Raw genomic sequence first — 22,822 nt, 5'->3', positions numbered from 1 at the left:
GTTTATGTGTCTTCTTGCTGAACGTGTTCATCGCGAAGGAAGCAAGGTGCCAGGATTTGCTTTTGTCTAGCTTCTTTATACTTTTCTATTGGTTATGGTGTTAACAAAGTGGTCATTTTTATAGATGGAATCAGACTTATTTCATAAGAGCTGTGATTGAACAATAATTTACCGCATGGTGTTAGGCTAAATTAAGTTAACTTCATTGTTTCCCTCAATTCAGAATGATTACTTTGTCTTTGTTTTAGTGATCTCTGGACACTGTGTGCCCTGATCAGGTCAGTGTTTGCCCCCCACTGCCTAAGCCTCCTGCAGTACTTGATGCCCATTGTGCCTTCATCCTTTATTGTTCAAAATGGAATTGACAGCCACCATTGACTCCTCTCTCAACTATGCCCAACTCTTTAACATTGGGTGCAAGGTGGTTCAGCTTTGCTAGGTGATTTGAAAAACCCCTCCGATCAAGTGACCCAACCAATAAGGGCCATCTACTGGCACTCAGTGAATAACCAAGTCACTATCAAGACCCTCTGCTTTCCCCACAGATGTATCTGTGAAATTCCATTGCACTATCCTCAAACTACATGAGCAAATACATACTACACTACAGCCCTGAATGCTCCCTTTGCTGTGTAACCTACTATCTATAATAATAGCAGAGGATACTGTATTGGACAATATTCCTCAGTTGTAGGATGCAAACTCTGTGGACATCCTGTCTGGGCATAACCTACTTAAATTCCCCCACACAAATACAATTGCAACTTGATTGGCCTCTATTTTAGGATCATTCCATCCATGAAATTCCTAGAGCTGTTTAAGTGTGCTTTTATGCTCTGCAAATCTGTGTACTCCTCCCCTTGTCTCTTAATTTGGTGACTCCCTTGCTTTAGTTGCTGTTATATATTTTAGCAGAATCTGTGTAGGTTGTCCATTGATGTTCCCAGGATTATATAACAAGTTTCTGTCATCTAAGTGCATTCATAACTATAATTTAAATCTTCAGAAATGCTTTAGACGGTAGAATGTAAGCTGCCTCTACATTTTTTTCTAAGCAAATCACACCTTTGTTCGTTTGCCATTTATCATTTTCCCTTTTAGTTAAGATGTCACTAAAACAGGAACATGACACTTGAGTAGATTCCACGCAGACTTGTTTTTTGTCTTGTAGATGTTACAGAATGGCAGTGTATACGCCACATGTCAATGTAAGCAAAGTTGACAGAGGCATCCAAATGATACAGAAGTAAACTTAGGATTGCAACAAAATCCTTTATTTCTTGACTTCATAGACATAAATTGGTTTCTATCATTTATCGTTTCTCATGCAGTTTTTATTTCTTTGGTAATCCAATGTGCCCTCTCAACAAGTACGAATGTGTGAAAGCATGCCTCTTATTGTTTTTCAGTCTTTCAAGGACAGTGATACTATTTCTCAGGTAACATGCAATGCATATCCTCTAAGTGTGTAACTTTCCTTCCAAATTAAGTGTGAAATGTAAGTCCCATCATTAGTTAGAAGGGCTGCTAGAAACTAGAGCTAGATAAATTGCTAGTATAGTAGTCCTCTGTAGTGTCCATGGACTTGTCTGGACATTTCTGCGTGTGCATGTCAGACTGTCTCACCTATGTATATTAATTCATCACGTTTGTACTTAACTTACACACATTTGTGGCTGGTAGTATTCTTAGGCTTGTCTTTTTGTTACTCACATGTAAATAGGTACTTGTGCAACATTACTGAACTAACTTCCAATACCTGGTTTTCCGTATCCACCTGTCACCCAATCACTCCCTTATTTGTGCCTAACTCTGCTCTTTCTAGTTCCTGCCTCTTGCATGCCTTAGCCTTTAAATTCATCATCCTCTCACAAAGTTTTTTCAGATAGAATGTAAAAGTTTGACTTTTGATCAAATATAGCAACATTTAGCACTACCATAAGCAACAATATACATGTTAACAGTATCATCCTTGAGGTCTAACCCCCGTCCCATTATCACAGTGAAGCCAATTTATTCTGTATCCTAGCCTTTTTTGTTTTAAAGGCTTTTAATACACTGATAGCAGTCTCAGTGCACTTGTGGGTAAAAGAGGGGGGCAGTGGTGATAAATAACATTGTGCAAACCCTTTATTAGTTGCGAAAGAAGGTAAGTTCAAAATGTAGTATGAGGCATGTAACCAATAAAAAATTATTTAAAAAAAAGTGGGTTCAAGAATTTTATGGATGGTAAGCAGCAACTCCGATGAGTGCAATCCAAAAGTAAAATTTAAAAAGTCATAATTTAAGGAAGTCTTTTTCCATTCTCAGTGACTCAGGATGACCGCTCCAAAGCAATGACTGTCCCTGGAACGATCTACCAACATATCTGTTAAGTGTAGCAGGCTGAGTGTTTATTAAGATTTTTGAGGATGGCCTGAGGTTCCAGGATGGAGCGTAGGGCTGCTCTGGTGTTAAGGTCCTGTCAATCCTACTTTAAATGTGTCCCTAAATCGCAAAGTTACGCTTAAGCACCATCATTCATACCTTATCTTGCATCAGTGTTGAGGGATGTGTTCTGTAGCTTTTTCTGTTCACACAGTCATTACCTGTCACACCCTTGGTGTTACATGGCTGTATCATATGAATATTTTTTTCTGAGCATAAATTGATTCAGTACTTGTTCCAGTAGTATACTGACAAATGCCTTGCTATGAGGCACTGTATGTTAGGAAAAAGGCACATCTAGCTTTGTTTGGTATTGCCGTTTTTCATTTGTCAATCAATCAAACTTTTTTCAGCCCTCAGGCCGTAAAAAGTCAAACAAGAGAAAAGTATTTCATTCAGTATAACAGCAAATACAAATAATACAGCAAAAATAGTAATTATCCATAATTCATGCCATAAAATCCAGTAAAGGAAATGTACTCCAGGATTAAAACTGATTATGCATCATCAAACCTAGATATTACCCCGGCTAAGACATACAGGGGATTCTGAACAAAAATCAGCAAACCTTCTAGTCCCAGTTTAAGTGAAAGGGGGGAATGATACTGAGGGGTATCTGTTTCTTACTCTCAAAGAAAGATTAACGAAGTTTCCCACAGCTACACATATCTCCATATTCTACAGTTTTTGCAAATGTACAAAAGCCTCTTCGAGAATTGGACTTAAAAGAACTGAAGATAGAGGTCAAAAACTGTTCCCTGGTGTGGGTGTATAGGGTACAAAATACAATGAAGTGCATTGTGATTTGTTGTGCAATATTATTGCATGGGCATCTCTGCAAAAAAAAAAAAAAGATCCCCAGACCACATTCCTAGGGAAGGCCACTGGGAAATGCATTAAGTTGAAACACAGTCTAGTTAAATAAAACCTCACATTACCCTTATGAAACCAGGAAAGGTAGGACTCACACCCATACGTCTGATTACTAAAATTCTCATTAAAACTTGCCGAGAGCTTATCAAATTCTACTTGGTGGAGTTTATTTTGTCTGCTCCGGAAAGCCTCCCTCACGTTAATTATGGCCTTTGAGTCAGTACTCATCAGGTTGCTAAACAGACACAGGAATCCCAAGTCTCTAAATTCCTTCTTAATATATCTTAACCATGAAATATCCAGCACATGGTCAAGAGAAAGACAATCCTACAGAACGTCTCTTGACAATTGCGCATCCAGAATTCCCCAGACCCTAAGCCATAATAAGAGGTTCCAGTTTAATTTTATTCTCCAGAGAGGACTAGCCCTAATTCTGATAGACACATAAAGGCCGGGATGGATTGCGGGACCACCAACAATCTACACAGATATTTATTTTGAACCTCTTGTAGTATTTCCAGGCCTTTATAACTCCGCACTCCTGCTTCATTGCTCACCACAGAAATATGTTTGCTCTTGCATATAGCAGTCATTCCTCCAATTGTTTTTTGTCCCAATCTTGTGGCAAAACAGAAAACTGATTCAACAACCTTTAGTTTCTAGGCAGCCCTATAATTGTGCAAATTATGCCAGGATACATTTTAGTCAAAGGGTATGTGAATGACTTTACTCTTTGGATTTCTATCCCCACAAATAAAATATCCTAAGTTTTACATTTTTTTTAGACCAATGTTTATTGTAAATTACTTTTGTAAATTAGTTTTAAGATCCAGATTCCCCATAAAAGTGTAAGGTTAATCTAAGAGAAGCTGTGGGCCATTAGCAGTTCTTGCCATTAGGACTTCATCATCTGCATATAAAAGGACTGGAAGAACTTAAAACTTTACCACAGGCAGATCTTTCTCCGTTTTGGTCAAATGTGCTTCTAAATCAATAATATAAATGAGGAACAAGTGTGGGGCTATCACACACTCTTGCCTTACTGCTAAATGAGACCGAATGCTTTGAGTAAGTGCTCTGTCTCTACCATACCTGACCCTTAAAGTAGTGTCCCAATGCAGTCCTTGTAAAAGTCCAATTAAGCCCTGGTCATTTCCCAGCCTGGCCATCCCAGCTCACAACTTCATCCTATTGACCAAATCAAAGGTAGAGGAGAGGTCCATGGCACAAGGTGAATGGCACCCTTCCTAGCTTTGTTATATTTATCAGTGGTCAATTGTAAGTTAAGACACTGCTAAAACTGTCCCTACTCCTGGTTGATCAACATTGGTTATCCTGCAGCCAGGCTTCCAGATTCGCAACAAAAACCCTCCCCAGAATTTTTAAAGAACTGTCCGAGAGATTGGAGAATAGCATACAAGTGATTTCCGATTTACCTTTTTTAAATATGGGTACAACTATAGCTTCATGCACAGAGGGAATGAGATCCTCTAGTATTGTAGTTTTAACGACATTAGTCAAACTAGGGGCCCAGAGCACCAAATTTTCTTTAAAAAGGTCTTGTGGGACCAAGTCTGGACGGACGTCTTTTTCCGCCGGACTACGCCTTTATTATAATGGAATCACACAAGGCCTCCTACATTTCTAAATTATGGACTGCTGCTTCATTCAAAACCCTGACGATCTCTATAGTCTTTCAATTAAAACTTTTGCTAAAATGATCAACACAGATCAGCTGGAATTACTGTATCTAATGTAGGCTTATCGCATCCTGCAAAAAAAGGCACTATCCTTCAATCTGAGAGCTTTACCTAGCTCAGCCCAGGCAGTACTACTCAGCTCTGATCTTCTAGTCTCCAATGTAACTTTATAGGACTGCAGTGCATTCAAAACATTTCCTCTAAGGTGGGATGTTTTAGATAGAGCTAACTTTCAACCTTTATTGGGCTGTGGTACATGCATGATTAAACCAACTTACCAGAGGCAAGGGTTTAGCTGCTATATTACGCCTCAGTCATTTTACGACTTCGACACAAAGGGCACTAAATGCATCTAAATTAACCTCGGGGATTACGCCACCGAGGTCAACACATAGAAAGATTTCCAATTGCTCTTGACCAAATTTGCCAAAAAAGGCCCTTTCTCTAATAGCACCCATTTATTCCTTTAACTTTTGTTGCAAGAGTTGATTAGTCGTACAAACTCCTGGGTCCCTATAGTATCTATAGTATCCCTGTGTGCAAATCCAATAACAAAAGCTGGGCACTGTGGTCATTCAGAAAAGAGGTGACAACCACACATCCCAATATAATGTTGGGTAAGTCAGAGGAAAGAGTGAATAAATATTTTTCACTTACCTTAGTAGCTTTCGTAAATGTAGGGAGCTGTGGGCACCCATCCACCCTAAATTCTTTTGTGTAAAAAAAAAAAAAAGTTCTTAGCTATCATGATCTTATTCAAAATCACCCCTCCAAACTATAAGTATCTCTCTGCTGTGATCTTCTGTAAGAGTTTCCAGGGCAGACTCCACAGCCTGAGTTACCTCCACTACCCTAGTATTGAGTACATCATTCGACAGATTTATCGGGACAACATCATATGTATAGGGAATCTGTAATAAGATCAGCTGGCTGTAGGTTGAATTACTACTGATTGTTGCTGAAATGCCTGACATTTTAACAGAAATCAAAATAGCTAGGCCTATCTTAGCTTGCCCAATCTTGATGGGGTGGCTCTGTCACAGAAAGAATGGTAGCCATCCACACTAAAATTAGCTAATGACGACGTTTCGTGCACGAGAATGTCTGATTTGTCTAGTTCTTGGATCCAATTTGGGTTTGTCAGCCTATTGTGGAGACCAGCAATGTTACAAAACAGTATTCTTTGGCCCCCACTTCCTTACCGGGAACAACTGAAGCTGTCCGGAGGTACTCCGGGGAGCCCGGTATCTCACCAAATCAGTTCTCAGGGACATCACCATAACTCAGTCTGGCTCCCTGGCCCCAAAAGCTCCAGCCTCATCATGGCCACTTGAGATCTTGACTGCGTGGCCCCCTCTCACCTGTCAGAAAGTCAGTCAAAATCTTCTAGGGAAGCCAAGGGTTCAAAGGAGTTCCGGACTTCAATGGTAAACTCTTGATTTAGAGCCCTTGGCTGGGAGGTGACCCCTTGCACAGGTAGGGGGGGAAGCCTTTTGGTCAGAAAAAGTAACCCAGAGGTATTAATTTGATGCGGCCTGGGTGCTGGCAGTGGTGAAACAAATGTCAACAGTGGTTCTACCAAAATACAAGACTTAAAATTTACACTAAGATAGTCTCCTGAAGATGTATTTTGCTCGGCCCAATCCATGGTGTTCTCATGATCATTATGAGTTCCCTGGTAAAGTCTATTGGCCAGCCAGTTTTACTCTTAAGCCAATGAGTTTCTTTATTTTTTAGAGCAGGATAACTTTCCCTTGCATATTGTGCAAGGACCAGCACATCTTTCAGAACTAAGACATAGGGCGTGCCCTCCGGTTGAAGTTGAGGGATCGAAATAAGTGTTGTGCCTCAAAGTCTCAGGTCGCTCTTTATCATTGCCCACAGAGCGACTCTGTGGCGCATTCTCCCGGCCCATAGGCTTGCCAGTTTCTTTGGCCTCTCAAGGCTTTGCGTGTCTGCCTTTCTTGTACAGGATTTGACATCGGGGGAGCATTTTGCTAACAACAGTTTTTTTTTTTTCTTCTATTTTTTGTTTTTTGTTTTTTTTATTCCATTTAATCTGAAGTAATTTAATGATTGTGAAAACATAGATTGTGTTGTACTACTGTTGAATGCTCACAGGTGCGTTCCTTTAGGCCACTTAGATACCATCCTGGCCTTAACTCTCAATTTCATTTATTGCACCATCTCCAGGTGAATTTTGCAGATTTGTAATTATCATTTAGTGTTTAAGCACACCTTTTAACCTTCTACCGTACCTTTCATGCCTTGCGAGGTAACACCATTAAAACCGGTAGTCACTGCTCCCAACACTTCTTACATGGCTCTGTTTCATGAGGACAAGTGACTGAGGAAGACTTTGTGAACACTGAAACTCTATAATTGGACGATAATTGTTAGAACTGTAATGTCATGAAAGTCTGTGATGCAAGAATTTTATTTATACTAGATCTAGGAATCCACAATCCAACAGCACCGGCATGTGTTAGAATTGGAAATGGGTTACAAATAAGCTGTGGTCATTGTATGTTGTCATTAATTTCTAATTGTAGGCGGAATCGAATGTGCAGAAAGCATCAGTCGATGCTAATCGTACCACACAGCAACTTGAAGAAACAATGGATGAGTTTCAAAAGAAGAAGTTGGAAGATGTTCAGGTAAGGGTGTCTCCTCTAATAGAACTACCTAATAAATCATTATTACCCCTTTCAATTATTATTGTTATTTGACCAACGTGCTACTAAAGTTACATTCTGATATGAATCTGAATATTGTTCTCTTGAGATGTCACGTTGTGAAAAGTAACCAAGCAATTAGGGGGTATAGACTTTTAGTCGTATAAGAAACATGTGACTTGCATTTTCAAAACCCTGGCTATAAGTAACTGACTTTTGGCCTTCTGAGGTGGGTAAGAGGGTTTTCTGCATTTGGGAAATAGAACCATTTGTAGTGCGTTTTACTAACATGCCCATCAAGAGAGGCATGACCTACATAATGGCTATAATAACGAAACAAAACCGGTCCAGTGGTATGAGAGCTATAGGATAAATAATTTGAAAGAAAATGTAGCCTGGTGGGCAGAAAATCTGGATTTTTTTTAAGACACTGGGGCTAATATTATGCATCAACTTTTTTGCTACTACTCCAGCAGCCACTTTACAGAATAAAGATCAATAAAACACACTAAAGGCCAGAATCTCCAGCCAGCTTCCTTCTTTGTTTCTGAAACATGTCAATAAACATTATTATATATATATATATATATATATATATATATATATATATATATCAAACTTGAATTGCTTTTTCTTTTTCTTCTTTCCTCCGAGAAAGTACTCTGCCAGAAGTGTAAATTTGTCTTAATTGACTTGACCACGCACTAGAAAGAAAAACCTATATTGAAACAAGGGAGGGAATCCAGGGAGAGATATTAGCCTCTGTGTCCTTAATAAAATCCAGATTTTCAGCCCATCAGGCTGTGGAAAATCTACATTTTATGGCAAGACCCAGAGGCTAACATAATGCAAGTTCAAAGCTTTTCAGTTAAAAACAACTTGCTGCATTGCCAACTGTCTTCAAATAAAATGTCCTGAAAGTTAAGTAATTTGACTAATCTGCACACCTCAAAATATCCTGAAGCGCACCACCCATCATAAAAGGTTTCAAAGCAGCTGCACCTCTTAGAGAATGTGCCCCAAACACACTGACATCCACACCTGCTCTTAACATCACCTCCTTAACCCACCTAGCAAGCGTGGGAGCAGACACTATTAATTTTCACCTCAAACTATCAATTGAGTTACTGGTCTGTTTTTTTTTTTCCCACAACCAGATTCTGTTGCGGAGAGGGACCTCTGCACATTAGATGTTGAAAGGGACCTTATGTTCTACATTGATAGAACTAAAACTTTTAAAAACTAAATTACTTTTTGTTACTTTTTCACCTCTTTATCAAGGGAGCCCTGTACCAAAGCAGGAATATCCAGATGGATAATAAACTGCATTCAAAAATGTTATGCTGAAGCCAAATGAACTTTACCTACTCTTCCTAGAGCACACACTGCTAGGAAAAAAGGAGCATCCATTACTTTTTAGGAAACATTCCAATAGCTGACATATGTAAGGCAACTACATAGTCCGATCCACACACCTTCACCAAACATTAATGTGTGGAGGTTTTAGCATGCCAACAAGCTGCCATTTGTCAGGCAGTGCTACATGCACTTTTTCAAACTGTAGCACCAACAGGTTAGCCACTACTTCTCAGTGACCGCTTTGCATTCTGTGCAGACATGGGTATCTCCAGCCACACATACCTGAAACAGACTGCTACTCAGTTTCATATGCATTCATCTGCATACTGATGGGCCTTCCTGGGCAGTAAGTGTGGGGAGGAGGGGGTGAGGGGGTGGGGGGGGGGTGGCGCTTTCACTTCCACTTTAAAGGCCAGCGGCCTGACCCCACACAACGGACTGTTAACCCTCCGCAGACTTCCTGGCAGACAGAGCTGGGTTTAAAGGGAAAGAGGTGCTGTTCAAAACCACTCTTTATAGTCTCCTCCACTTCACACGGCACATTTTGGTGTGTATGTATATATATATATATATATATATATATATATATATATATATATATACTGGGTCTGTGACACCCCTCAAATCAGATACTTCTGGACCTACAACTGGACTCTGTCAGAAGAACTGCCGTGCTGCCCAAGGGACTCACCTGGACTGCTTTTCTGGAAGGACTGCTCTCCTGGTTGTTGCCCTGCTGCTCCCTGACTCGGTTGGAAGGACTTTGCCTTCCACCACAAGTGATCTCCAAGGGCTTTCACTGAGCTTTCCAGAAGTCACAGTGGCATCAAAGACTTCACCTGAGAAAGAAAATCTGCGGCGCTGGAAAAAAGTTTCACAAAGCCTGCTAAATTGATGCAATGCCTGCAGAATCGATGCAGCTCATGTCTTGCACAGTGCCTGTTTTATCATTGCAGTGCATTTGGATTTTCCATGCATTGTCCCATGGTGTCAAATTATCCCTGCGCCGCAGTAAAAAACCAAGGCTGCATGCTCAGAATTCAACACATCACCTTGCCTGTGAGGAAAGAATTGACATCAACGCACTGGAAAAGTCAACATATCAATCCACTTTTCGATGCATCACCTCCTCTGTGTAGTAACTTTTGATGCTTCCCAGATACTTTGTGCTAAAGAGATACATCCATTGATTCCTATGGATTAAGACTTTTTTAAACCTCTAAAAAGCAATATTTTGACTTGTGCATATTGTATTGTTGTCATTTTGGTCTTGTTTTATTCAGGTAAATATCTATTTGTCTAAACAGGTGTGTAGTACTTTTTGTTAGTTTTTTTTTTTTTTTTTTTTTTACTGTATCATTTATTGCACAAATATTTTAGCCATTGTCTTCTAAATTAAGAGGGCCTGCTCTGCTCGAGCTGCCGGAGGGTGTGAGCACAGGATAATTTAGGTTGTATTGCGACTTACCCCGACTAGGATTGTGGCCCCTGCTTGACCAGGGGGCATGCCTCTGCCAACTAGAGACACAATTTCTAACACCTTTTGTCACACATAGTTCAGTATATGTTTTAAACTTGATCTTTAGAAGTCACGATTACTTAGAAATGTTCGTAGAGTAGCATTTGAAACCTTCTAGTCTCGCCTTTAAAAGAAATTGCATGCTCCAGGGGTTTTGGCTTTTGTTTCTAAAATTGTTTCTAGGTTCGACTGAATCACGTTTGCAGATGTACACATTTTCTATATGCGATCACAAAAATGTTTGCATGCGCCCAACACTATCAAATTTAATAAATGCATCAAAGTCTTTTGAGGAAGCCTTTTCTACATGCAGTCCTGCACAAACAGGCTATGTGTGGTATATGCAGTTCACTTCTTTTATGATAAATTCAAAATAAAGTTTAAATAAATATGTTTAAATTTAAATTGGTAACAATTGCTTTTAGATGTGTGATACTACATCTCAGTTGGATTGCAGTGTTATATATGCAGTTTTTTCAGTGTACAAATTGGGAGGAGGCAGACCTTGGGAATGTGGTTCACCAGTGAAATAATTATTATTTGCATGTAGGTCTGTGTGCGTTTCTGGTATGCCTTTTGTGCTTTGTTAGTTAGCAGAACAATTTATAGTGTTACAAATTGCGGACAGATGTGAAACTTCGAGATTTTTTGTTACCCAAAATGTCTACTGCTACGCAGGTGTATTGATTTTGAAATTGTTTTTCAGCCAAGTGAAATTGATTGCATGTCATTTTTATCCCTTGTAGCACATTTTCTCAGAATTTCTAACCATAGAGATGATTTTTCATGCCAGAGCTCTTGAAGTCTACTCAAGTGCATTCCAAAACCTGCAAAATTGTGACTTGGAGAAAGATATCGAGGTGAGGTTAAGCTCAGTGTCTTCCTTGTAGGGAATCTAAGTCATGCTTACAATAATTGCAGAATGTTAGTTTTGTCAATCACCTCAGTTAATTTACCCATTGCATATTAATGTATGAGATCTGGCCTGGTAATTAAAAAAAAAAAAGTTATTTATTGGGGTCGAGTTTGTCTGGTTCTTTTGGGACAAGCCCCACTCTTAATGTACTTTGCATTTTAGAGATGAGTGATTATAGAATATACACTAAAGCTTGTGTGACTATTCAGTTCCCCCACTTTGAGTCTCATCTGCCTCATTTACAGTGTTGAAGATGTTTGTTTTCCAGGCAGGCACCCAGTTGTCAGGAAAAGTGGTCCGTGGTGGATCTGCCCAAGTAAAAAGTTTTGAAAGGATTGCTGGTAAAACTCCCAGTGTATCAGGAACATTGTTTTGTATGGAGAATAAAAATAAACAAAAAAAAAGTGCTGCCCAGTCATCTGTGCTGCTACAGCATGATGAACCACCCAATGCTCTTTTATCACTGACAGTATTCCCAGCTTGTAAATGGGAACCGTTGTGGTTCCAAGAGTTGCTGACCCAGTGAGTAACTTAAAATTAGTCATGCCTGCCTCGTCTGGGGCAACCAAGGGGTTGCGTCTGCAACCCAGTCTTTTGGCACCTGGACCATCATAAAATAAAATAACCTTTAGTAATTAACTCTCTCTCTCTAAAATCTTGTCTTCATCTCCAACTCATCTTAGCGCCTGTCTTTCTCTGTCGTATGTTGGTCTGTCTGATCGCTTTCTGTAGATGTTTCTCAACATGTCATCTGTTGCTAATATTAATCATTGACAGTGTGTAAAGGTGTTTGTCCCTTTACTGTCCAGCAAACTCTGCTTCATAGTTTATATTGCAATGTCATTATTAATTACATTATTTCTACAATACCCCAGGTCTTGCTTTCTCTTTGTATAGCAACAATAGTGTAGGGCTGTGTTGATACATTGGAACATTAGTGTAATAGCAGTATATAAACAATCAGCTTTTGTAGACAATCCAGCTCACTCGTCTTATTTTGCTCTCCGCTACAGTGGGATCAGCCCTATAGTCTGTCCTTTGCTTCTGATATGTTCTTTTACAGAATTTAGAGTTTATAAAAAAAAACATTCAGTTTAATATAAGAATTAGAATTTCATTGTATTACTATGAAGGGCTTCTAGGCCTGCATATTAAACAAATTAGCCTTAGTGAGTTTGAGGCCCGTGCTCCTCTGATAGTAACTTTACATCATGAATGATCCCTTTAAATTCAAGCCTCGTCAACAGCTGACTGATGAACAAGGCTGTTTAATAGCAAGTTCTATTAGAGAATTGAAATATACACACCATGGACCTGTTACGATTAGACTGCATGTTCCCATGCAACATTAACAGGGCACGTCGGAATAATTTCCACACTGTCATTTTGACTGTTAAAAGCAGTGGTATTTTCTTGTGAAACTCCAAAGAAAATATAAAAAAATCCACATAATCTTGTGAATTCCCAAGTTATTCCCCCAAAATGTATAATCACTGTTATCCTGTTAATCCCCTCCCCCAGCCTCCTGGTAATGATAATTTCAGAGTGGAAAGTTAACAGAACTTAACAGGCCACTCAAATTAGGGCATTCTAATGTCTTCTAAAGGCAGTTCTATAAACAAATGGGATCAATGTCAAAGCCCTCTTACACACCAGTTGTAAAGTACTAAAGGCTGTTCAGGACTAAACAGATGAGTCTGGAAAAAATATGGAGTGCTTCAGCGCAGAGTTGCCCATCACAGTTGCTTGAAATGCTAAGGCTCTACCTCCTCAAGAGGTAGAAAGAAGGATGCAAGTAAGAACTTCAGAGCTGCACTGAAACTGCTGCTTCACTCCCATGAGCAACTCAACCATAAGGCTTCAGTCCGTAGCTGCATGATCTTTGAATATCAGTTGACTTGTCAAGGCTGGAGGCTTTTTATACTGCTAGTTCCTGTGGCTCCGAATGGCCACTGCACTGGTCTGTCTGGGTATTGTCAATCATTGCTGGGCGATATCATTATTTCCAAGCGAAGTGCATCCTCAGTAGTATACCCGTTCACGGCTCTGGTGGGAGCAGTACTAAGTCCCACTACAAAGTCACCCACATGAGATCCCTGCAAAGAGGGAAGCATCCTTGGTGGCCAGATAACCTGCAAAATGTGTGGGGATCACTAGGCTAAAGGTATTTGACTTTCCCTAACTAATTTTGCATAATCCTTGTGTTGCTTACTTACCTTTTACTACTGAGATTGTTTTACTGATATTTTAACCTGTTTTTACATGCCCGTGTTCGGTGGCATTTTGACACGCCTCTCCTCACTAAAACGGCCATTGTCCACCCTCTTGCTTGTTCCAACTAGAGCCGCCATTTTAGGAGGCGGTCTAGTCTTTCTTGCCTGCAGCTCCGGCCCAGTATAATGGGCTTGATGAAGCGAGCCTGCAGCGGCCGCGTGCCTAAGGCAAGCCCGTCTGCACCCGTCCGTGCCGGTTCGTGACCAGGGTCCAGGAATGCTACCTGGGGCTCTCCCGAAAGCTTAGTCTACTCAGCTTCTCAACTGTCAGCTATCAGGAAGTACACTTCTCACCTCTGCAAACACTCTTTAAATCCTGACTCACCTATTATACATTGCAATGTGTGTCACTGGTCTCCCTTGTCTCATTTCCCTTTCCAGCAGCGGAACAGCTTTGGTGGAGGTTGCCAAGTACTTCTACTCAACTGTCGTTCCCTGCCAGCTCATAAACTCCATATTTTCTCACTATTAATTGATCATGCTCCGGAGGTGTTATTTCTAACAGAAACCTGGCTATCTGAGGACTCTGGTCCCGATATAGCTATGGCTCTTCCCCATGATTGTCATATACACAGAGACCTCACTCCAAAGGAGGTGGAATCGCAATCATTGTTAAAAATACTATAAATTCTACTACCTAAAACTTGCTATTCCAGACTGTGAAAGTCTCTTTTTCTTGTAAACAAATAAGTCTACCTTTACTCTCTCCGGAACATTAATTTATCATCCTCCTGGTCCAGAGAGGACATTTCTTCAGGTTGTACCAGAACTAATGTCAGACTTTGCCTGTAGGAACTCTAACTCCACCATTTTGGGTGATTTTAATATACACGTTGTTGATGAACATAACAATCTGGCAAACACTCTGTTGACAGATCTAGCAACTTTAGATCTGCACAGTTGATCCAAGCCCCACTCATATTAAAGGACACACCATCGACTTGGTGTTTAGTAATTTGTCAAACCTTTTGGTTTTGCCTCTACTCCCTTTAGTTTGGACTGATCACTGTCTAGTTTCTCTTTCACTCCCTCCTACCCCTGCACCCCCACAGTCCTCATCTAGCACTACCACCCATCACCCCTGGTCTAAGTTAAGTCACAAAAACTGGATAGATAGTTTAGAACTTCATCATCCGCTCTCCACTACTAATGAAACTTGCTTGGGGTCAACATTTAATGAATGGATTTCCAACTCCCTGGACAATGTACTTCCGGCTAAGACCTTCCATATCATTGCATGTACCAAGAAGTCCTCTTGGTTTTCTCCTAAGATACGGCAACATAAAAAGATATGTAAACACTTAGGTTTTTCTCCATTTCCTTTCTATGACGATGACTCTAAACGTAAATATAGGGCAGCAAACAGAGACTATCATGCGGAAATTAAAACTGCACAAGGACTGTTCTGTGCTGCCAGAATAGAATCAATCCTCCAATTCTCCTAAAGAAACCTTTACAATTTGTAAAGAATTAACTCAAGACCCTTCTCCCGGCAGCCCAATGCAAGCATCTTTGGAGCAGAGTAAAAATTTGGCAGCTTTCTTTCATGAAAAAGTTCTTGATATTCAACCAGGCTTCTCTCACCTGTCCGCACAAAAAGCCACTACGGCATTTCAAGACCCTTCAAATGTCACCTTCATAGCATTTCAGCCTCTGACTGAGAACCTAGTTCTCGATCTCCTATGCACTATAAAATCAGGCTCTCCCCTTGATCCTGCCCCACTGTCTATATTAATCCCCGGCGCGGACGATATTGTGCCTGTTCCAACTAGAATTCTCAAATTCTCTCACCTCTGGTCAGCTTCCACAAAACTGAAAACATGCTGTCATCAAACCATTATAAAAAAATCATAGGCTTGATCCTAGGTCATTGAGCAATTATAGACCTATTGCCCTTCTGCCGATAAAATCTAAAATTATCGAAAAACATGTTAACAAACAAACTTCAGGCTTTCTCGAGGATTACAATCTTCTACATCACACTCATATGGGTTTCAGACCTTTGCATAGCACGGAATCTACCCTGTTGGCGGTTACCGAGGATACCCGTCAGCGCATGGATTCAGGTGGCTATGTAGCAATTATCCTTCTGCGTCTGAGTGCTGCATTCGATACTGTAGATCATAATATTCTTCTTCAGAGAATCTCTTGGATGGGCTTTTCAGGGACCCCATTTGAGTGGCTCTCTGACTTCCTGAAGGACAGGACCTTTCAAGTCCTAGATCAAATTTTTTTTTTCTAAACCTCTGCTACTCAGTTGTGGGGTGCCACAGGGCTCATCTCTGAGCCATACTCTTTTTAACATTTATATGTCCCCCCCCAGCCCCCTAGCAAGAATTATTGAGCCACATAGACTATCTCTAGTATCTTATGCGGATGATACTCAGTTGGTCTACTTCTGCTTAGAATACCCAAGAACAGACTACCTTATCTTCCTGTCTCTCAGATATCGCCAGATGGATGATAGAGAGCAAGCTTAAGCTCAATGATGGGAAAACAGAAGTTATGATCGTCGGGAATCCTTCCTTACTTGGGTCCCCATCCTTAGCAGTGAACTTGCCTAAGGATCTACCCTCCGCCTAAAGATTCCATAAAAAGCTTCAGCTTTTGGCTAGACCCGCACCTTACAATGGAATGCTATTCTAAGAAACTGTCAGCTACCTGTTTCAGTTTTCCAAGAACCTTTAAGAAAATCTTTAAATTACTTCTATTTTCAGCCAAAAGACTTCTTACTCACGCTCTGATACTTTCAGGTCTTGATTATGGGAACGTACTGCTCCTGAGCTCTCTCCTGCATGTCTAAAGAGACTTCAGGTGGTGCAGAATGCTTCTGCTCGCCTACTCACAAACACCCCTAGACATTCATCTGCCACTCTAGCCTTGGCTTCCCTCCATTGGCTTCCAATTGAACAACACATTATTTTTAAAGATATGTGTTTTATTCACCGAGCCATTCAAAACAAGGGTCCAGTCTTCCTCAAACGAATGATCACTCCCTATACCCCCCTGAGAATACTCGGATCTTCTTCAGCTTTTTTTAATTAACTCCTTTTGTGCTAAGAACATTAGATGGGGGAGTAGATCCTTTGCCTGTAGAGCAGCTAAGATCTGGAATTCCCTCCCCTTGGAACTTCGTCATGACATGTCAGAATCTTCTTTTCGTCGAAAATTGAAAACTGTATTTTTCCCTGTTTGGGTCTGTTCCTCTTACCTAGTGATCGTCCTCTGTGCTGGGAGGCCTTCGGGTAACCATGAGCTCTACAAATCCTCAAAACTAATGTACAGTTCCCATATGTGGGTTTGTGAAATGCTTAGTGTGTTTTCTGTGATGGGCATGAAAGTTTAGGTTTTTTCCTATTGTAGGCATTGGTACCTGTGCAATTTATATCTCCAGAGGGTTTGGAACATGTTAATCTAAAAACACTGAAAACAAAATGGAAAACAGTGAGCCTATTCCATATTGGCAAGATCAGATCCAGTCACCGAGCAGTTTTCTGTAATAGTTTTTCATGTTTCTAGTTTTGAACGAAAGAAAGATGGGCCAGATGTTCAGTATACTGCACTCAGGCTCCAAACATGAAGAATAGGTAAAAATTGTCAGTTCATAAAATTGTACAGAATTTTGCTTTTGATTCTAAAGATGAGTAAACTTCATCAAACTAAGATAAAGGAGTCTTAAATGTTCGGCTCTAAAGCATTAATTAGCATATTATTTCATTTCAAAGCACAGTGAAAAAAAACATATCAACGTTTAGTAGACAGTCGTCCTCCACCAAGTTGGAAGATAATACAGGCAATGAAACGATAAGTCCCAAAGGGTCAGATTCAACTTCCAAAAGTCCAGCAAAAACACCTTTGTATTGAAAACCACATGAGAAGTAGTTATCAAGCTCAGTATCTTAACAAAGACTTTGAGTCGATGTCAGGCAGTGGTTTGAGAATCCAAAACTCAGAAGTAGAAGACCGGTATTACACAAAGCCACCGATGCATATGTAACTTAAAAAAACAAGACATTGTGAAGAGCAAGAGACATATGCAAAGATGTGCCTAGGACGACAGGAATAAGATTGTGACTTTGGCATGACCTTGAGGATGACTTGCATGAACAAGACAGAACCCATTACGATCTAAAGGGAAACTTTCAGAGGAAGATTAAGATGAGGAGAGGATATGGGAGGGTGTGAGGGCAGAGTCTCCAGATCACACCAGGAAGAGTATTCTACCATCATCTCGCTGCCAGTTTGTTTATAAAACACACTGTTATAAAAAGAGCAGCAGAAACATAGAGTGGAGATTTAATGGATGAAGCGCAAAAGCTGCTCTAACTGGGGTGCCCCAGCGCTGGATACAGTGCAGACTAGAATCTATTAAAAACTATTCATGATTGAAGAGTAAGGCTTTTTTTTTTTCTTCGAGAAATGGCCCTTGAAAGAGCTGAGCGCAAGTTAACAGGAAGTGAATTCCAGTGTTTGGCAGCTTGGAAATTAAAGGAATGTCCACCGATTCTAACACAGTGGAATCTGCGGATAGTCAGGAAAGCTAGGCTTGTTTGGGTTGGCAGATGATTTCTTGAGCAGTGGTTTGACATCTGCATGTTTCCAGTCTTCGGGAAAGGTGGCCGTAGCAAGTGAGGAGTTGAAGAGTGTGGTGATCTTGCTGCTGATCCTGCAGCTTCTGTGGTTAAAAATGTGCGGGCAGTGGTCCGTGGTGGCATCTGGGTGAACAGAGTTTATGATGATGGTGGTGGTTTCGTAGGGGGGGGGGGGGGGGGGGGGGGGGGGTGAGATGTTGAAGTGTATGATGGAGTCGTCAGTCCAGGCGAGTTTAGTGATATAGCTGTACTTGACCCAGTTGCTGTAGGTGAAGATGGGGTCCAGCATGTGTCCAGCGTTTTGAGTGGAGTCAGTGACAAGTTGGATGAGCCCAGTGTTATTCATGCTTTCGAGGAGACTGGTGGAGTTGGTGTCCTTGAGGTTGGTGAGATGGAAATTCAGATCTCAGAGGAAGATGTAGTCTTTGGAGTCAATGGTAAGAGGGGCGATGAATTTGGGGATGATGGTGCAGAAGCTGGTGCGTGGTCCAGGAGGTCTGTAGGCAAGGATGCCTCTGATACTGGTTTTCCCATTTGTTTGGAGTTTGAAGTTGAAGTGTTCCATGGTCTGGATGGTGTCTTCTGTGTGGGTAATGCAGTAGATGTTTTCTTTGTGGATGATGGTGATCCATACTCCAGGTTTGTTGATGCGGTTTTGGTGTGTGATCTTGTATCCTTTGGGTGTGGCTATGGCGATGTCAGGAGCAGACGCAAATGTGAGCCAGACAACTTCATGGGTGAGGGTAGTGATGAGGTCCCAGATCTCGGTGGCATGTTTGCAAAGTGAGATTGTGTTGAGGAGGAGGCAGGCAAGTTGTTGTCAAGTAGGTGGGTTGTGTTGGTTGGTTTGTCTGGTGGTGGATGGTGTGTTTTTGGGTGATCTGATGATGCAGGAGAAAGGTTCTGCTGTGGATCGAGGGGTGGTTTGGCAGCAGTGGTTGTCATGGCATCCGTGGTTCAGGGCTTGGGGTCAGACAGTGGTGTAGGAAAACCAGGGTTCCTTCCTTTGGTGTGGCTGCACAATAGGCAGATCCTGGGAGGTGCACTGGGTGGCAGTGGGCTTGGCTAGTGGGAGGTAGGTAGTGGCAAAACAAGCAGGAGAAAAAGGAGGGGGAAAAACGGCACAAAAGGGAAAGGCACTAAAACCGATGAAAAAGGCACAGGCCAAAGTAAGGAAGACACCCATTTGCAATGGAATGGGTCACGCAGTTGCTCGAGTTAGAGCTGAAAACAAAAAGAAAACAGTTGACAAAAGCGAGCAGATTTAAAGCGCCATGGCTGCCGTGAGCGCGAAGGAGAGAAACAGAAGGGAAAAAGTTTGCTTGCAGTCAAACATTTTGGCAAACACGAAATTATCCATGTAACAAGGTCGATGTCTAAGACGGTAACCAAATCTCCCCAGGAGGGACAAACGTTAAGCATTTGCCAATGATAACAAAGGGTTTTTGAAGGCAAGCCCCTGAACCAGTGATAGTGATGGCAGTGTGGTGGGCGTGGTTAAAAGCCCACAGATAGATTACAACAGGTCAGAGCGCTTGACTTAAAAAACAAAGCACAAGGAGGACAAGAATCTGGCTGATCTGGGCAGAGAGAGAGATCTGGGCCGAGAGAAAGGTGGGCATAGGGAGAGATCTCTGATTGTGACTCTCTTTGCCTTAATCAAATAGACTACCTTTGATGTGCCTCGTCGTTTTGTTCCATTTCTGTTCTTTCTTATACATACAGTGGTTGGGTCCATGTAAAGCAGGAAATAAAGGTAGTCCACCGATACTGTACGAATAAGAAATGTGCGTTTTGAGCTAATAATTACTCAAACTTATTTATACAAGACATATCAATCCATTGTATGACCCAAATTTCTTATCTGTGTCCTCCAGATTGTCCAAAACATAGCTGTACATCTTATACTTAATGTGCATCTTTGTTGCATCTCAGACTTTAACATTGCATGGTGCACAAGTGACTTGCTTGCACTGATCTCAGCTCTCACCTTCGGTTCTCTATTGCCTCTTGCATGCTTCATTCTTCTCATGCACTCTTGTTGTGCTCATGTTCTCTCTCAGCAATGCAGAGGGACACTTTCTCCATTCTCACTCCTGTTCACAAGGAATAAATTACCTGAGGTGCAGAAACGTACATCCAACCAGCTGGTCTTTCATGAAAAGCTCGAGACCTATCTGTTCTATCATGCTCTTAATCCATCTCAGCGGCGTACATTCTCCTTAAAGTGAGGGTGTACGTTGAAGTTAGACCTATTGGAACTACCAATGCTTGCTTTTTGGTGTTGTGTCCTATAGGGAGAGGCACATTATGTGAAGGTTGTATTTTCAATTTCCAGTGTTTCTCACTTGTATGCATTATAGCACAATCTTGCTTGGTCTTGTTATAATTGTTTGGTGTGTCACACACATGTGCCTCTGAAGGACACCCATTAAACCACTGAGCTATTTTGCCATATTCAGTGCCTGCCCCCCTACCACTTTCTAAGGATCTAAGATACGTCAGTCTGCAAAATTGCTGATTACAGTTTTTCAATGGGCACGTAATATGAATAACAGTGCCTCTTAAGGAAAATGCCATTGACCCACAATTTGGAATATGTTTGGCCAGTAGCCAATGTCCACTTTTCACTTTGTTTAGACTTGGCTCTGCAGCAGGTGAAGGAGACACTGAAGCTTAGCAATTCCCATAGCAGAGAGCAGAGGGAGGTGGGTTAGAACAGTTGCAGTTGTGCTGGGCAAGTTCATGATGCATGAGTGGCATGACTCAACATCTCTTTGAACATGGTGTGGTTTAAATTTGTTTGCAAAATTATTGTGTTCTGTTTGTTGCATTTATTATTGTGATTTTACTCTAAGTTGCTAATTTTCCAAAACAGGATTTTAGGTCTGCAATCCGTATGAGTCAAGGAACCCAAGATATACGACCGGTCCATGCAACACATTTTTCCTCCAGCTTACCGTGGTCCATAGGCAGTCAGGTGAGTGACCACTTACAATAGCTACACCAAACTGAATAAAAGTACACCCTGTAGGAGTCTGTGGTTTTACATATTTATATAAAACAAACTGTTGTCTAGTCCTTACCAAATCCTAATGTTAGATACATTTTACTTAATGAAACAAATAACTCATATTTTTACATTGTTAGCCATTTTTCTGTTTTAGAAATGCTAACATTCAAGAGCATTGTTTTAAAAACAAAGTGCACCCTTCTTGCTCCCTTATCGATTAAGGCTTTGATTATAATCAGGTGCTGCCAAACGAGTACACTTGAGTATGCTATCACAAACCTATAAAATGAGACTTTTTATTTTTTTATTAGCTTGGTCTGGAGCATTAACGTTTGTAGTAACATATCAAACCAAGGTCAAAAGGAATCCACAACAGGCTTTGTTGCTGCTCATCAGTCTCCTAGTTTTATTTTCAAACAATATAAAGTCTTTTTAAATTAGTTAGAAAGCTAATTTAAAATGGAGACCTTTTGAGGTATTTGCTGATTATTCCAACACCAGGCCATATGATGCTCCTAGAAATATTTTGGAACCCTTAGAAATTTTAGAGTTTATGATTTTCTCATTGGGAGAAGACTGGGCAAGTATGGCTTTCAAGGAAGAAGCGACTAAATGGACCACAACACATGGAAGAGTGTCCTCTGGACATAGGAGAGTAAATGGGAGTTGCTTGCTTGGCTGTAACAGACTACTTGTTTGATGAAAACCAAACATTCCTTATCACTACAAGCTCCTCTTACCAGGTGTCCATAATTGTAGTTGTGGCATTATGATTTGAGCCTGCTGTGTTGCCGCAGTATCCTAACAACTGTCAATCATTGAGTCCGCCATGAACTCCTCTATAAGCCAGAGTGTTTTAGAGGAAAATGTGAACCATCTGACAAGCAGCTATAGCTTTCTCAAAAGTGGATCACAAATGGACAATGATCCAAAACACACCAGAAAATGCAGTATGTAATTGCTGAAAAAGAGAAAATTAAAAGATTTTCAAATTACCATATCTGGTCAAAGCCTCAGCATCACTGAGAGTGTGTGGCAGGGCCTAAAGGGAATTGTGCATAAAAGAGTGCACACACATCTCGAGCTAAAACAGGTTTTTTAGCATGAGATAGCCAGAGTCATCCCAGGCCACGTGAGAGACTGAAACTCTTGGTGTAAATGTTTACTTGGAGTTTTTTTTTTCTAAATTACCGGCTGCACTTACATTTTCATGTAATGCTATTGAAAGTTGGCTGTCTTTTTGTTTAATACATATTAACAAATTGAAATAAATGTTATTTCCTTTGTCCCACGAGGTTAGATTAATCTACTGTTAGGACTTGGTGAGTAATAGACAAATTGCAGCTATGTCTTATTTTGTATAACCATCGAATCTTTTGGTGTGTGAGGGGGTCTGCTTTTCTTTTTCACATCACTGCAGACCTTACTTTATATAGTGTAATAAGCATATGAGTTCCAGTCCCAAAAACAAGTCT

The 22,822-nt window shown here is 40.8% G+C and overlaps 1 protein-coding gene across 1 annotated transcript in view; it reads left to right on the top strand.

The window, feature by feature from the left end:
• CIBAR2 (CBY1 interacting BAR domain containing 2) overlaps positions 1-22,822 on the top strand; it is a 254,259-nt gene that overhangs the window by 224,035 nt on the left and 7,402 nt on the right. Inside the window, exons 7-9 of the mRNA XM_069216272.1 lie at positions 7,553-7,657; positions 11,300-11,413; positions 21,213-21,314. Of these exons, the coding sequence (XP_069072373.1) occupies positions 7,553-7,657; positions 11,300-11,413; positions 21,213-21,314 (321 nt within the window). The remainder of the gene's footprint in view (positions 1-7,552; positions 7,658-11,299; positions 11,414-21,212; positions 21,315-22,822) is intronic.

The sequence above is a fragment of the Pleurodeles waltl genome, chromosome 12, assembly GCF_031143425.1.
Source record: "Pleurodeles waltl isolate 20211129_DDA chromosome 12, aPleWal1.hap1.20221129, whole genome shotgun sequence".
In the NCBI taxonomy this organism is placed as follows: Eukaryota; Metazoa; Chordata; class Amphibia; order Caudata; family Salamandridae; genus Pleurodeles; species Pleurodeles waltl.
The sequence above is the reverse complement of the archived record's forward strand: the minus strand, read 5'-3'. Positions and strand labels throughout refer to the sequence as shown.